Source organism: Phalaenopsis equestris, unplaced genomic scaffold (assembly GCF_001263595.1).
Source record: "Phalaenopsis equestris unplaced genomic scaffold, ASM126359v1 Scaffold000021, whole genome shotgun sequence".
Taxonomy (NCBI): Eukaryota; Viridiplantae; Streptophyta; class Magnoliopsida; order Asparagales; family Orchidaceae; genus Phalaenopsis; species Phalaenopsis equestris.
This window is the reverse complement of record NW_018164463.1, coordinates 171696-183438: the sequence shown is the minus strand read 5'-3', so window position 1 is coordinate 183438 and position 11743 is coordinate 171696. Positions and strand designations below refer to the sequence as shown.

Below are 11743 nucleotides of genomic sequence, written 5' to 3'. Positions count from 1 at the left end.
TTATTCATCTTTGGACCTCCTATTTATAAGTGATCTTTTTTTTAGGAGGGAACTCTTATGAAATCCGCCCTTAATATAGTTAATGCACTCATTTAATACAAGATTTGTGTTGTCATTTAAGCACAATACAACAGTCATTGGCCGATTGATGCAGTTTTGTTCAGTCGACCAGGGTGCTGATTGTGCGACGATCACTCCTGCCGAGGCAAAGCCGATGGATCAACTAATTGTGACCGAACATCCTTGAAAGAAATTCAGATAACTGGGGCCGTAAGCGCGATTAATCGATTGAATACCTTGACAACGTGGGTCTACCGACCTAATAGAGCGGTCAGTCGTTGAACAACTTGTTCAAACCATGCTCCTTCGGCCTGTCGCTTTGATTTAGGGGTCATCGCCCTCAGCTGTCTGATTGCTTTGAGATTCGTACTAGCAGTATTGGCATATACATATTAGTTCCCGAGTTTTTCTGTTCCTTGATAGTTGAAGAAACGATAATGACAGAACAACTGTTAAACAATTAGTAGCACAAAAAATGAGAAACTTATTGATAATTAACTTCCCTTGAGACTTTGTGCACAGTAAGCCCTATAAATAATACCATAGGGTTGGCATTTACATTCTTTGCCACAAATTTTTCACAGATAGCCAAAGTATGGCTCACAGTAAGAGCCAAGGCAAGGTGGACCTTGAACTTCTGGGCATGGCGGGCTATCAGATCCCTACTACTATAATGAAGAAAAAAGTTATAAAGAAGGAAAAAACAGTTGAGACGTGAATAATAGGGTTAAAAGGAAGGAAAAACGATTAAGACTCGAATTTGCGTAGGCCAGTTAAGCCGACTCGTCTGAGGTTTCTGAGGTGCAAGTGCTGAAAAAGCCTCGTCAAGGAGGGTCGGCTCTTGGGGTTAGTGCAAATGTGATTGTTGAGAGCCCACAGGGCCCGATTGTAGAGGACCTCGAGGTCGGTGGAGAGGGGTCAGTGACAGTCACCGAACCTTCCTCGTCGCCACCACAGAAAAGAGAAGGTACACTGTCGCGACGGGGAGATGCGGTTGCAAAGGCCCTCTTTTCAATCGACCGATTTTTGAGAATGTAAGAATTGCTCTGATTGTTGGGGGATTTTAGTGATTGCTTGACTTTTTCTCAAAGCAGATGAATCGGTTGGGTTGGAGGATCTGTGGATGACATACCATTGAAAGATGTTGTGGAATCCGCTCTTGCTGTCGCAGCTATGCTACAAAGCGTGATCGCCACTCTCCCCTCATTAAATGAGGTCGGATGACATCGACTGTCTGATCCTTCACCCACTGTTGGTCCCAGTATGTCGACCTCACTTGGAAATTTTGGTGGCCCCGAGTAGGAGTAGTATGACTGGTCGCAACTTCCTCCCTAATTTTTGTAGCGATGAACAAGCGCAGGTGGGCCTTCAGCAGAAGCTGTTGGAGGTTCTATTGAAGATTTGATGTGGGAGTCGTCAGCTTGTTTGGCGACCACGGATTTAGAGGTGGCGACCTTGTGAACGAAAGTCACCATTTTGAAAAGTGAGCTGCAAAAGGTGTTGTGCGAGCTGGAAGCACTCTGCGAGTCGACTGTCCTAAATAAGTCCCAACACAATGTCGACCAAGTAGATCATCTCTGGGAGCTTGATTCTTCCGGCCTTTGTGGTTTAGGATTGCTATGCCAAGGTGGTGTGAAAGTGAGCAGTCACCCCATTTGTAGTCGATCATTTATTTGACATACCTATATCCATCAAGTTTCAAAATCGACCATCCTACAACACACTCGATCAAATTGAGTTATCGGAGCACGGGGAAACGATAGTCGATCAGTACGATGGATCCAACATTGCCGCCTCATCTTGTGACCCTAGTGGGTCAGTATTACAAGTCACATTGATTACAACGTGGGATTCCTTTTTTCTTTTCCTTTTGGGAAAATCAGCTACCAATCTGTTTTGTCTCTGTGCCCAATTGTATTCTCTTGATGGGTCCTTGACAGGATTTTGTCAAGAGACCATAGTTGGGATCACTGACCTCATCGTCCTATAATAAGGAAGGAGGAGGCCTTCACCGATCACACTCACACCCAAAGAAAAATTGATGTTTAGTTGAGAGCAATGGAATTCCTGTTAGCTTTGTGAAGAATCAAAGGCGATGTTTAACTTTCGCAAACAAGAGTGTCTGGACTCATTTGGGTCATTTGCTAGTTATTCTTTTTTCTTCAAGTCGACTGTCAAAGGAGGGGATTTTTTTTTTAGTTGGGTGTTGAACGTGGAACCCGACTAGGCGGACTATCAAAATCATCTCACCTCGTGATTGAGCGTAGTGTCCCCTGAGGAAATGTTGTCACTATCACATTCCTAAGCAATGAAATAGGTCCATACATCGATCATTGATCATTGCCTAGGAAATGTTGTACATCGATCATTGCCCTACCCTACATGTGGCTAAAAAGAGTCTTCATAAAATCAGGGGTATCTCCTTATCCTCCTCCATATCCAAAACTACAAAATCAACATGGAATACAAAGCTTCCTACCTTAAGTAACCTATCTTCAATGGTTCCCATGAGAAAGGCTAAGGATCCGTCAGCTAACTGTAGGGTCAAGTTGGTGGGTGTAGCCTCTTTTGAAAATTGATAGTGACATTAGATTAATGCTAACTCGATAATCACAAAGGACCCTCCTAAAAAATTTCTCTTTAATGATGCATGGGATAGTGAAACTACCGGGGTCCATCTTTTCAGGTAACCTCTTTTGCAAGATTGTACTACACTCTTCTGTTAGTGCCACTATGTCTCCATTCCCTAATTTCCTTTTTCGGATTAGCAAATCCTTCATAAATTTAGCATAACTAGTCATTTGTTCTTGGGCTTCAACAAAAGAAATGTTTCTGGTTAACTTATCAAAGACTTCTTGAAACCTAGAAAATTGTTGATCTAATTTTTGCTTTTGCAATTTTTGAGGAAATGAAGGTTGAGGTATCTCAGGTTCTTTTGTCTGAGGGGCATTAGCTTTTTCAGTTTCCTTTGCAGATCTTTCTTCTTCCTTTTCCAAATCAGATTCCATCAATGGGGGTGTTCATAATCCTTTGAGTTTCATCTGATCCCTACTACTCCTCAATTTCATGGCTTGGACCTGCTCCTTCCCTTTCTCCTTATAGTTTAATTCAATGTTAATAGGGGGTGCTCCTGGGTTCCTATGGTTGAAACAGTTCACTAATTTTCCCAATTGTCCCTCCATGTTTTTAATTGCTAGCCCATGACTTTGTGTTATCAAATTTAATTGTCTCACCAACTCCTCAAAAGAGGCTAGCTTTTGGTTTGATATGGGTTAAATCCAATGGGTTGGGTCGGTTTTTGTTATTGTGCATTTTGTTTTTTTGCTCCTCCCCCTAGATTAGCTTGGTTATTATTGTTCCACTACAAGTTGTGGTGTTGTTTCCATCCAGGATTGTATGTTTCTGAATACGGGTTGTTGGCATGGTTTTGGTTTCCTATGGCTTTCAGAGCTTCTAAAGCTGAGGTGTTAAGGTCTATCAAAGTCTCCTCTAAACTCCTCTACCTGGGGTGGGACTTGTACTACTTTTACAGTGAGATTATCTAAGTTCTTGGATAAGGAGGCATGTTGGTTAGCTAAGATATTCAAGTCATTCGTTTCATACACTCTAGCTACCATTTGGGTTGCACCCCCTCAATAGGCCATTGAAGGTTTTTGGTGGTCATCTCCTCAATCAAATAATATGCCTCATCATAAGGTTTGGACATCATTCAACCTTCTGCAACAACATCTATGAGGGACCTAAGGGAACCTACAAGTTTGTTATAGAAGGCTTGGACAATGAGCCAATTGGGTAAGGCATGGTGGGGGCACCTCCTAAGCAACTCCTTAAATCTCTCACAGGACTCATAAATGGTTTCCCCCTTAAATTATGAGAATGATGTGATGTCATTCCTAAGTTTGACAGTTTTTTAAGGAGGGAAATACTTGACAAAAAATTTTTAAGCTAGATCATTTCAATTTGTGATGGATCCTGGGGCTAAAGAATTCAACCACACTTTAGCTCTATCTATAAGAGAAAAAGGAAAAAGTGTTAACCTAACAACATCACTGGGGACATCATTATACCTAAATGTAGCACATAATTCTAGAAAGTTTGCTAAGTGCAGATTTGAGTCTTTAGTGGACCCTCCCCAAAATTGCTTTTGTTGAGCCATTTGAATCATGATAGATTTCAATTCAAAGGTATTGAATTCTACTACAGGGCAATTGATACTCATGTGAATCTCCTTACTCGTGGGCTTAACAAAGTCCCTAAGAGGTCTCACGATTGGGTTCAGATGGTGAGCCATCCTTACAGGTGTTTTGGGTGTGGTGAGTGCTCTACTACAACTCTAAAAGTTCGCTCAATTTCAGATTCAATCAGCGTTAATTCAGTTAGAGCACTCCTACGCATACACTAGAAGAAAAGTGAATTTAAGCTCACACACTAGTGATCCTACACTACAAAAAAAGACTCAAAAGAAAAACACAACAACTGACTCCAAACAACACACACACACAAGAGTCAGTTTAATACACAATAGTACTTAAAATGCAAAGACTCAAACAAATACATAAAAATAAGATAAATAACAAAAGCATTTTTTTTGCTTTTTCAACTTTTTGACTTTCCTTTTTTTCATTTTTATTTTTTAGCATCTCCAAAGAAAAACACAGAACAACACAAGTGCAAACATAAATAATGAAAAGAGTAAGAAAGAAAAACTTTAAACACGAAAACAAAAACAAAGTAATACTGAACATAGATTTCTAGTTGTTCAACTACAGTTCTTCTATGTTTCCAAACTTTTTCTTAGCGCAGTTTCCTTGACAATGATGTCAAAAACTTAATGGCCGTAAAAGCACTGTGAAGCGGGTGGCCACTTTACGCAAGTATAAGTGTTTAAGTAATATGAGGTTTTAAAAGAGTATCACATATCGTTCCTATGAGGAAGTTTGTTAGGAAATTGATTTGAAAAAAAAAGTCAAAACTATAGTTTACTAACTATTTAAACCTAGTTTGACGAGATTAGAAAACCATCAAATAAAATCCCAAGTCTAGCAGATTCTGAAGAAAACAAAATAAAAAAAATGTGGGTCGAAATTCTTTGATATTTTTCCATGATTGATGAGGATTGTGTATTGTCATACAAATTTCTCTGTGCTTATTGTTTACTAGGGATATTAAGTTCTTCTTAAGCTTTTGCTTAGGTTTGGAGAAGATTTGTAATTTCAAAAAACATAGATTTTGTCTATCTTTATGGCATCCTCAACAAGTTCAGATATCTTTTAATTGGTTGCAAAATCCATAATAAAATATTTCTATTTTATTCAGACCTTGTGGTTAAATTAATCGTTCCACTACGCTTCTGTCGAAGTTGTAGATCACAATGGATTTTAATATCTTAACTAGCCATGTTAGAAGTAAACGAAGGCCAGAGGATTAACCAACAAATTTTATCAATTTAATGTGCAGAAAATGATACGAGAAATGAGGCACTAAAAATTGTTCAGCTACTCATGGCTTGAGAGAAAAGCAAAGGCAATTTCCTTGAAATAAAACCTGTAAGAAACATTTTTATTGAGATAAAAATAGCTTGTAGCCCTTATATCTATCTCCTCCCTTACAAGAACAACACACAATGTCTATCACAAAACTCTCTCAAAAAAATAGGAAAAAAACTGAGAGGAGAAAAAAAATATCTCTCTAAACATAGCCTTCTTCTGCAATCCCCCCTCCAAAAAACTCCCCAAAATCTCCCAATTACATGATTTTATAACATGAATTCAAAATTCTTCCCAAATGTGTCAGAATCCTGCATTAAAAAGTTTCTAAACTAGGACTTATACACTAGTGTGACTACACCGCAACATAATTACATCGCTTCTTCGGGTTGGGTAGCGTGGTAATGCCACGTTTCGGCGTGGCTATCTCGGTCCTTCCATCGCTCGGGTCTCCACAACATATTGGGCGTGACCACGCGCAAAATCAGCATCACCACGGAACTCAAGTGGCGTGGACACGCCAGTTCCATGCGTGGCTATGCTTGTACGAATTTTCTTGAAATTCCTCGTTTTGCTCTGATTTTCGTGCTAGTTTTCATAAAAACTGCAAAATGCAATTCCAACATTCCAAAAGCATAAAATCATGTATTTAAAGTGAAAAATTACTAAAATTAAAGCATAAAAAAGTATGAAAATTTAACGCATGTCACCCCATATACCAAAAAGCCAAGGACTGACGATTAGGTGAAGCTTTTGTGTTGGTTGATGTCTTAGTGGACTGTATTTTTGACATTATACGCACCTCCAAGAATACCCTTTTGCATCTTTCAGTAGGTTCAAACCATAAGTATCCTTATCGTTGAATCTGGTGTGCGAGTATTTTTCCTCCGGAATGACTCCCACATTCCCTTGCATGGACCTCCTAAGGAATACCTTCAATTTCATCTTCTCAAATGCAATTCAAATATAAGGATGTGGTTGACTTTCTGAAAAGTTCTACTTCAATCACCAGGTATTAGGCAACTTTAAATTTGAATCTTCTGTTATTGGTGACCTCCTCGTTGATTTCTCCTATTTTTAGATAACAAATGTATGGGTCCATCCAGATTTTCTTTCCTTTGTCGTGAATCTCCATCGTCAGTGGCTCTTTAAGGGTAGGTCGATCAAGCCATTGGGGTTGTCCCTCACCTAAACGAAGACTTCTGAACAGGAGGTCAGCGATCTAGTTCTCTTCTCTTTGAACATGCTCAATTTTGAAGCTAATGAATTTGTCGATTCAACATTTAATTTCCCGAAGTATGTTGCCATCATCGCATCTCTTGCTTCGAATTCTCCGTTGATTTGGTTAATGACTAGCTGTGAGTCCGCCTTCACTTGTATGTGGATGGGCCCCATTTTGGATGCTAAGCGAAGACCTGCGGTTAAGACTTTGTATTCTACTTGGTTGTTAATAAATTGAAACCTTACCTCAACTGAGTGGTAGATATTTTCTCCAGTTGGATTGCATAATAACACCCTGAGTCCAGTGTCAGATTGGCTAAAGGCCTTGTTCATGAACAAAGTCCATATGAATTTGTTGATGGCCAGTTCTTCCCTGACTTCCAGTGGTTCGAAGAAATCTGCAAGAAGTCGGCGATAGCCTATGCCTTCATCACTGTTTGAGAGACATAGGAGATGTTGAATTCACTGAGTTCGACTGCCCATTTAAGTAGTCGACTGAAATTCTTTGGTCGAGTGAGGACAGATATCTGTGAATGATCGGTGACAACTTGTATGAGATGTATCTGGAGGTACAGTCAAAGCCTCTGCGTTGAAATGATAAAAGCATAAGTTAGGTTTTTCTTTATCAGATACCTAAGTTCGGTGTCTCTGAAGGCTCGACTGGTGTAGTATACAGGGTATTACTTCTTGAGTTCTTCTCGGACCAGAACTAAACCAACGACCTCCAGGCTGACCCCCAAGTAAAGGGAGTTTTTTCTTTAGTTTTAGGCTCTGAAGCAAGGGAGAAGAGGCGAAGGATTGCTTGAGGCTTGAAAAAGCTTCTCGTATTCAGACGTCCACTCGAAACACTTGATTTTTCTAAGTAATTTAAAGAAAGGGACGCACTTGTCTCTTGATTTTGAAATGAATCGGCTTAGTCCTGCTATTTGGCCTGTTAACTTTTATATTTTTTTAGTTTTTGTAGGGGAGGGCATATCAATGAGTGCTTGGATTTTTTTAAGGTTGACTTTTATGCCTTAGGGATTTAGTAAATATCACAAGAATTTACCAATTGAGACTCTGACTGTACATTTCAATGGATTTAACTTCATGCTAAAATTTTTTTAAGTGTTTGCAAAGTTTCTATTAAGACTTTGTGTTGTGTGACTAACCGACTCTTAACTAACACATCATCAGCATACACCTCATTTTTTTTTTCCTATTAATTCGCAAAGATTACATTCATGAGCCCCTGGTATGTCGCCCCAGCATTCTTGAGCAAAAAGAACATTACATTATAATAATAAACTCCCTCACTTGTGATAAAATAGGTCTTTTCGATGTCAGCGAGATGCATCATAATCTAGTAATATCCGGAGAAAGCGTCAAGAAAACTTAAAATAGATTGGCCTACCATCAAATCCACCAACGCATCTATTCTCGGCAGCGGATATGCATCTTTTGGACAGGCTGAGTTCAAGTTGGTGAAGTCAAGCCACATCCTATCGAACTAATTGCCAAACAAAATATCCGCATCAAAGCATGGAGAGGTTATCCAGCTCTGAAATGCATCATGCATAGATTTTTGCATTCAAGCAGAGAACAGTTACATTTAATCTGTTATCTATATTATTATTATTATGATACAAATATATAACATCTCAGAAATTATTGGCTTGTTGTATTAAATGATTCTGTTGGAGGAAACGTGGAGGAGAGGTTCTCGTATTGCAGCATAAAGAATGATCAGTAGTGATGATTTCGTGGATGCTTTTCGCTGGAAGAACAGAATTTCCCCCCCGAAGGGTGTTGTGTCGTCACGCGTTCGGTCTTCCCTAATTGACCACCCCTTCGCTTATGTCTTGACATAAAGACGCATGACACCATTTAACAAAGCTTTTTCTCTTTATTAAAATTATAGCTGCAGCTTTAAATTTATATTTTATCACTGCTATAAAGTTGCTGCCCGATTTAATATATAATAAAAATTTATAAAATTATTAGTAAATAATTTTATATAAAAATTCAAGTATTCATTTGAATTTTTAGTTCTTTTAACTAATATAAATAGGCCAATTAGAAATCAAATATGACCAATAAAATTTTAAGCAAATAAAGTAAGAATATCTATGTAAGAACTTGGTTGACGCTCAAACTGAACACGAATAAGTTATTATTCGCCCAAACTCGACGATTTGGCTTGATTACAACCCTAGTCCAACCCAATTAGAAAAAAAATGATACTTGATGTGTCACCCCAAAAGTTATTAAGGACCCAAATTTATAAAAAAAACACCTATGAAAAATAAGGATCAGCATGGAACGTCCAATCAGGTGGTAAAAGAAGTTACCTTTCAAAAGACCAAAAAGCCCCACCCCAAAAGATTGTAAATAAGCTACCTCTTTGTACTTTGGAGGGGAGAAGAATATGCAAGGAATTGAAATTCTAGAATCTGTTATGGAAAGAAGACCCGACGAGTAATCATCCGCCTTCATAGCTATTGACCATTGCTCATCGGCTATCATCGACCACCGTCAACTGTCTCGCCTGTCACAACCGATGACCGCCCATCGATGACTATTGCTTGGAACCATTGTAGTCAAAATACGATTGTTGTGTTTATCAATTATATTTCTTTGTGTTGTATAAAGACAAACATAATTTTTAGTATAAAATTATAACCCCGTTTTTACTATTGCAAAAGAAGGGCGCACCCCCATATTTAAAAATATATAGTGAATGAATTTGATCAGGCTAGACTATGTGATATTTTTCTCTTTTTGGAATTTTTTCACATAAAATTTTTTGACATATCTTACTACTTTTTCTTTTATCTGTGTGTCCATGTTAAATCTTTGGGTATGATTCAAGAACAAAAATGGGTTCAACAAATATGAATTTTAGTTATTTTGTACATAAGTGATTTCAAACTTAAATCGAACAGACTAGAAAGACAGTTCAAAGTTGTATAGGTTAAATCTATCGATTCATTATGATTTGTAAAATCAAGTTCAAAACCTTACTCCAATTAATAAATATTGTTGGTTCTCAATTTAGCAAAGCCCATTGATCCATCACACAAATGACTATCAAATGCTTTGTCGATAATCCTTTCATTGCAAGGACAGAGCTAAAATTAAATTTTTAGTAGAGAAATTAAATCCACGCTCGCTTCATTGACAGCCCAATGATCATTATGGAAGCCCTGCTTGCATACATTATGGTCTAATGGAGTTAAAAGAGAAAGATTGCAAATCCCACCATGTAAACGTGGGAGCTAATATTCCATATGTCGGGCGTACGTGTGAACTGTGATATTAGGGTGATATTAATGTGGTATTGCACCTCAATATCACCTCAATAACATCAATACTATCCCAGTACCACTGTTCAACACTTATACGTGTGAACTGTGATATTAGGGTGATATTAATGTGATATTGCACCTCAATATCACCTCAATAACATCAATGCTATCCCAGTACCACTGTTCAACACCTCCTACGTATGTAATATTTTTACGTTGCGCCCCATGGTGGGAGCAAAGGTCCTTTGTGGCCCCATGATAAATTTAGTGATGGAGGCGACATGTCATTAATTGACTGACATTTTTAATAAATAAGGGGCGATCTGGCCACCCCTTAAACGAATAATAAAATTTTGATATCAACTAATTTCCTAAAATATGTAGAATTTTGTAATGAGATATATTTGTCAATATGGGCTTCTTTATTAACATTAATGTGCGGACAATTGCCAAGAAAAAAAAAAACATATCCTATGCTGATAATTTGCGCTTAGATTAACAATTTCCACCCACCACCCACTCCATAAGAAAACCTTTTTAACTTGTAAGCGTACGCTTCATGACACGATGGCATCGGCGTAATTAACGCCAAAACCAGATGCAAAAAAAAAAACATTCCCCCTTCCCTCTACGGGTATATCCCTTCCCGTCCTGCTCCCACAAACAACCCAACCCGACCTCCCTTTCACCCAAACCGCCGGAGCAAACAATGGAGAAACGCCTCTCCAACCCCCTCCTCCTCCTCCTTCTCCTCCTCTCCCAATCCGCCTGCCCAAACGCATTCATCGATCACCCTTCCACCTACATCATCCATGTCTCCCCTTCCCTCCAACCCTCAACTTCCCCCACCCCATTTCACTGGTACTCCTGCACCCTTCGTTCCCTCCCCCGCCACCTCCGCCGCCCCATCGGCCGCATTATTTACACCTACGATCACGTCGCAGTCGGCTTCGCCGCTCGCCTCACCGGCACACAGGCCGCCGCCCTCCGCCTACTTCCCCATATCCTCGCCGTCATCCCCGACAGACCCCGCTTCCTCCACACCACCCACACTCCCTCCTTTCTCCACCTCACACCTTCCTCTGGCCTCTGGCCCCAATCCTCCTTCGCTTCATCCGTCGTCGTTGCTGTATTAGACACCGGCATCTTCCCCTACTCTCGCTCCTTCGTTGACCCCAATATATCCTCTCCTCCTTCCACCTTCCATGCCTCCTGCGATTTTCTCAACTCCTCCGCCTCCGGTCCCTGCAGCAACAAGCTCGTCGGCGCTAAGCTCTTCTACAAGGGATATGAGGCCGCTCTTGGCCATTCCATCGACGAGACCCGGGAATCAAAATCACCATTGGACACCGAAGGACATGGCACCCACACAGCCTCCACCGCAGCAGGTGCAGCCGTCTCCGGTGCTGGTTTCCTCGGCTACGCCGAGGGCGAAGCCCGAGGGATCGCCACTGAAGCCCACATCTCCGCCTACAAGATCTGTTGGATTGCCGGCTGCTTTGACTCCGACATCCTTGCCGCCATGGATGCGGCCGTTGCAGACGGAGCCAACGTCATCTCCCTCTCCGTCGGCTCTAATGGCTATCCTCCAGCCTACTACCGAGACTCCATCGCCATCGGTGCGTTTGGCGCGGCCCGCCATGGAGTAATCGTGTCCTGCTCCGCAGGGAACTCCGGGCCTGATCCTTA

General features: G+C 40.3%; 1 protein-coding gene across 1 annotated transcript in view; it reads left to right on the top strand.

Annotated features, from left to right (window-relative positions):
* The first annotated feature begins 10523 nt into the window (after positions 1-10523).
* LOC110018389 (subtilisin-like protease SBT1.4) overlaps positions 10524-11743 on the top strand; it is a 3015-nt gene continuing 1795 nt past the window's right edge. The window contains exon 1 of the mRNA XM_020715689.1: positions 10524-11742. Within this exon, the coding sequence (XP_020571348.1) occupies positions 10653-11742 (1090 nt within the window). The 5' untranslated portion in view covers positions 10524-10652. The remainder of the gene's footprint in view (position 11743) is intronic.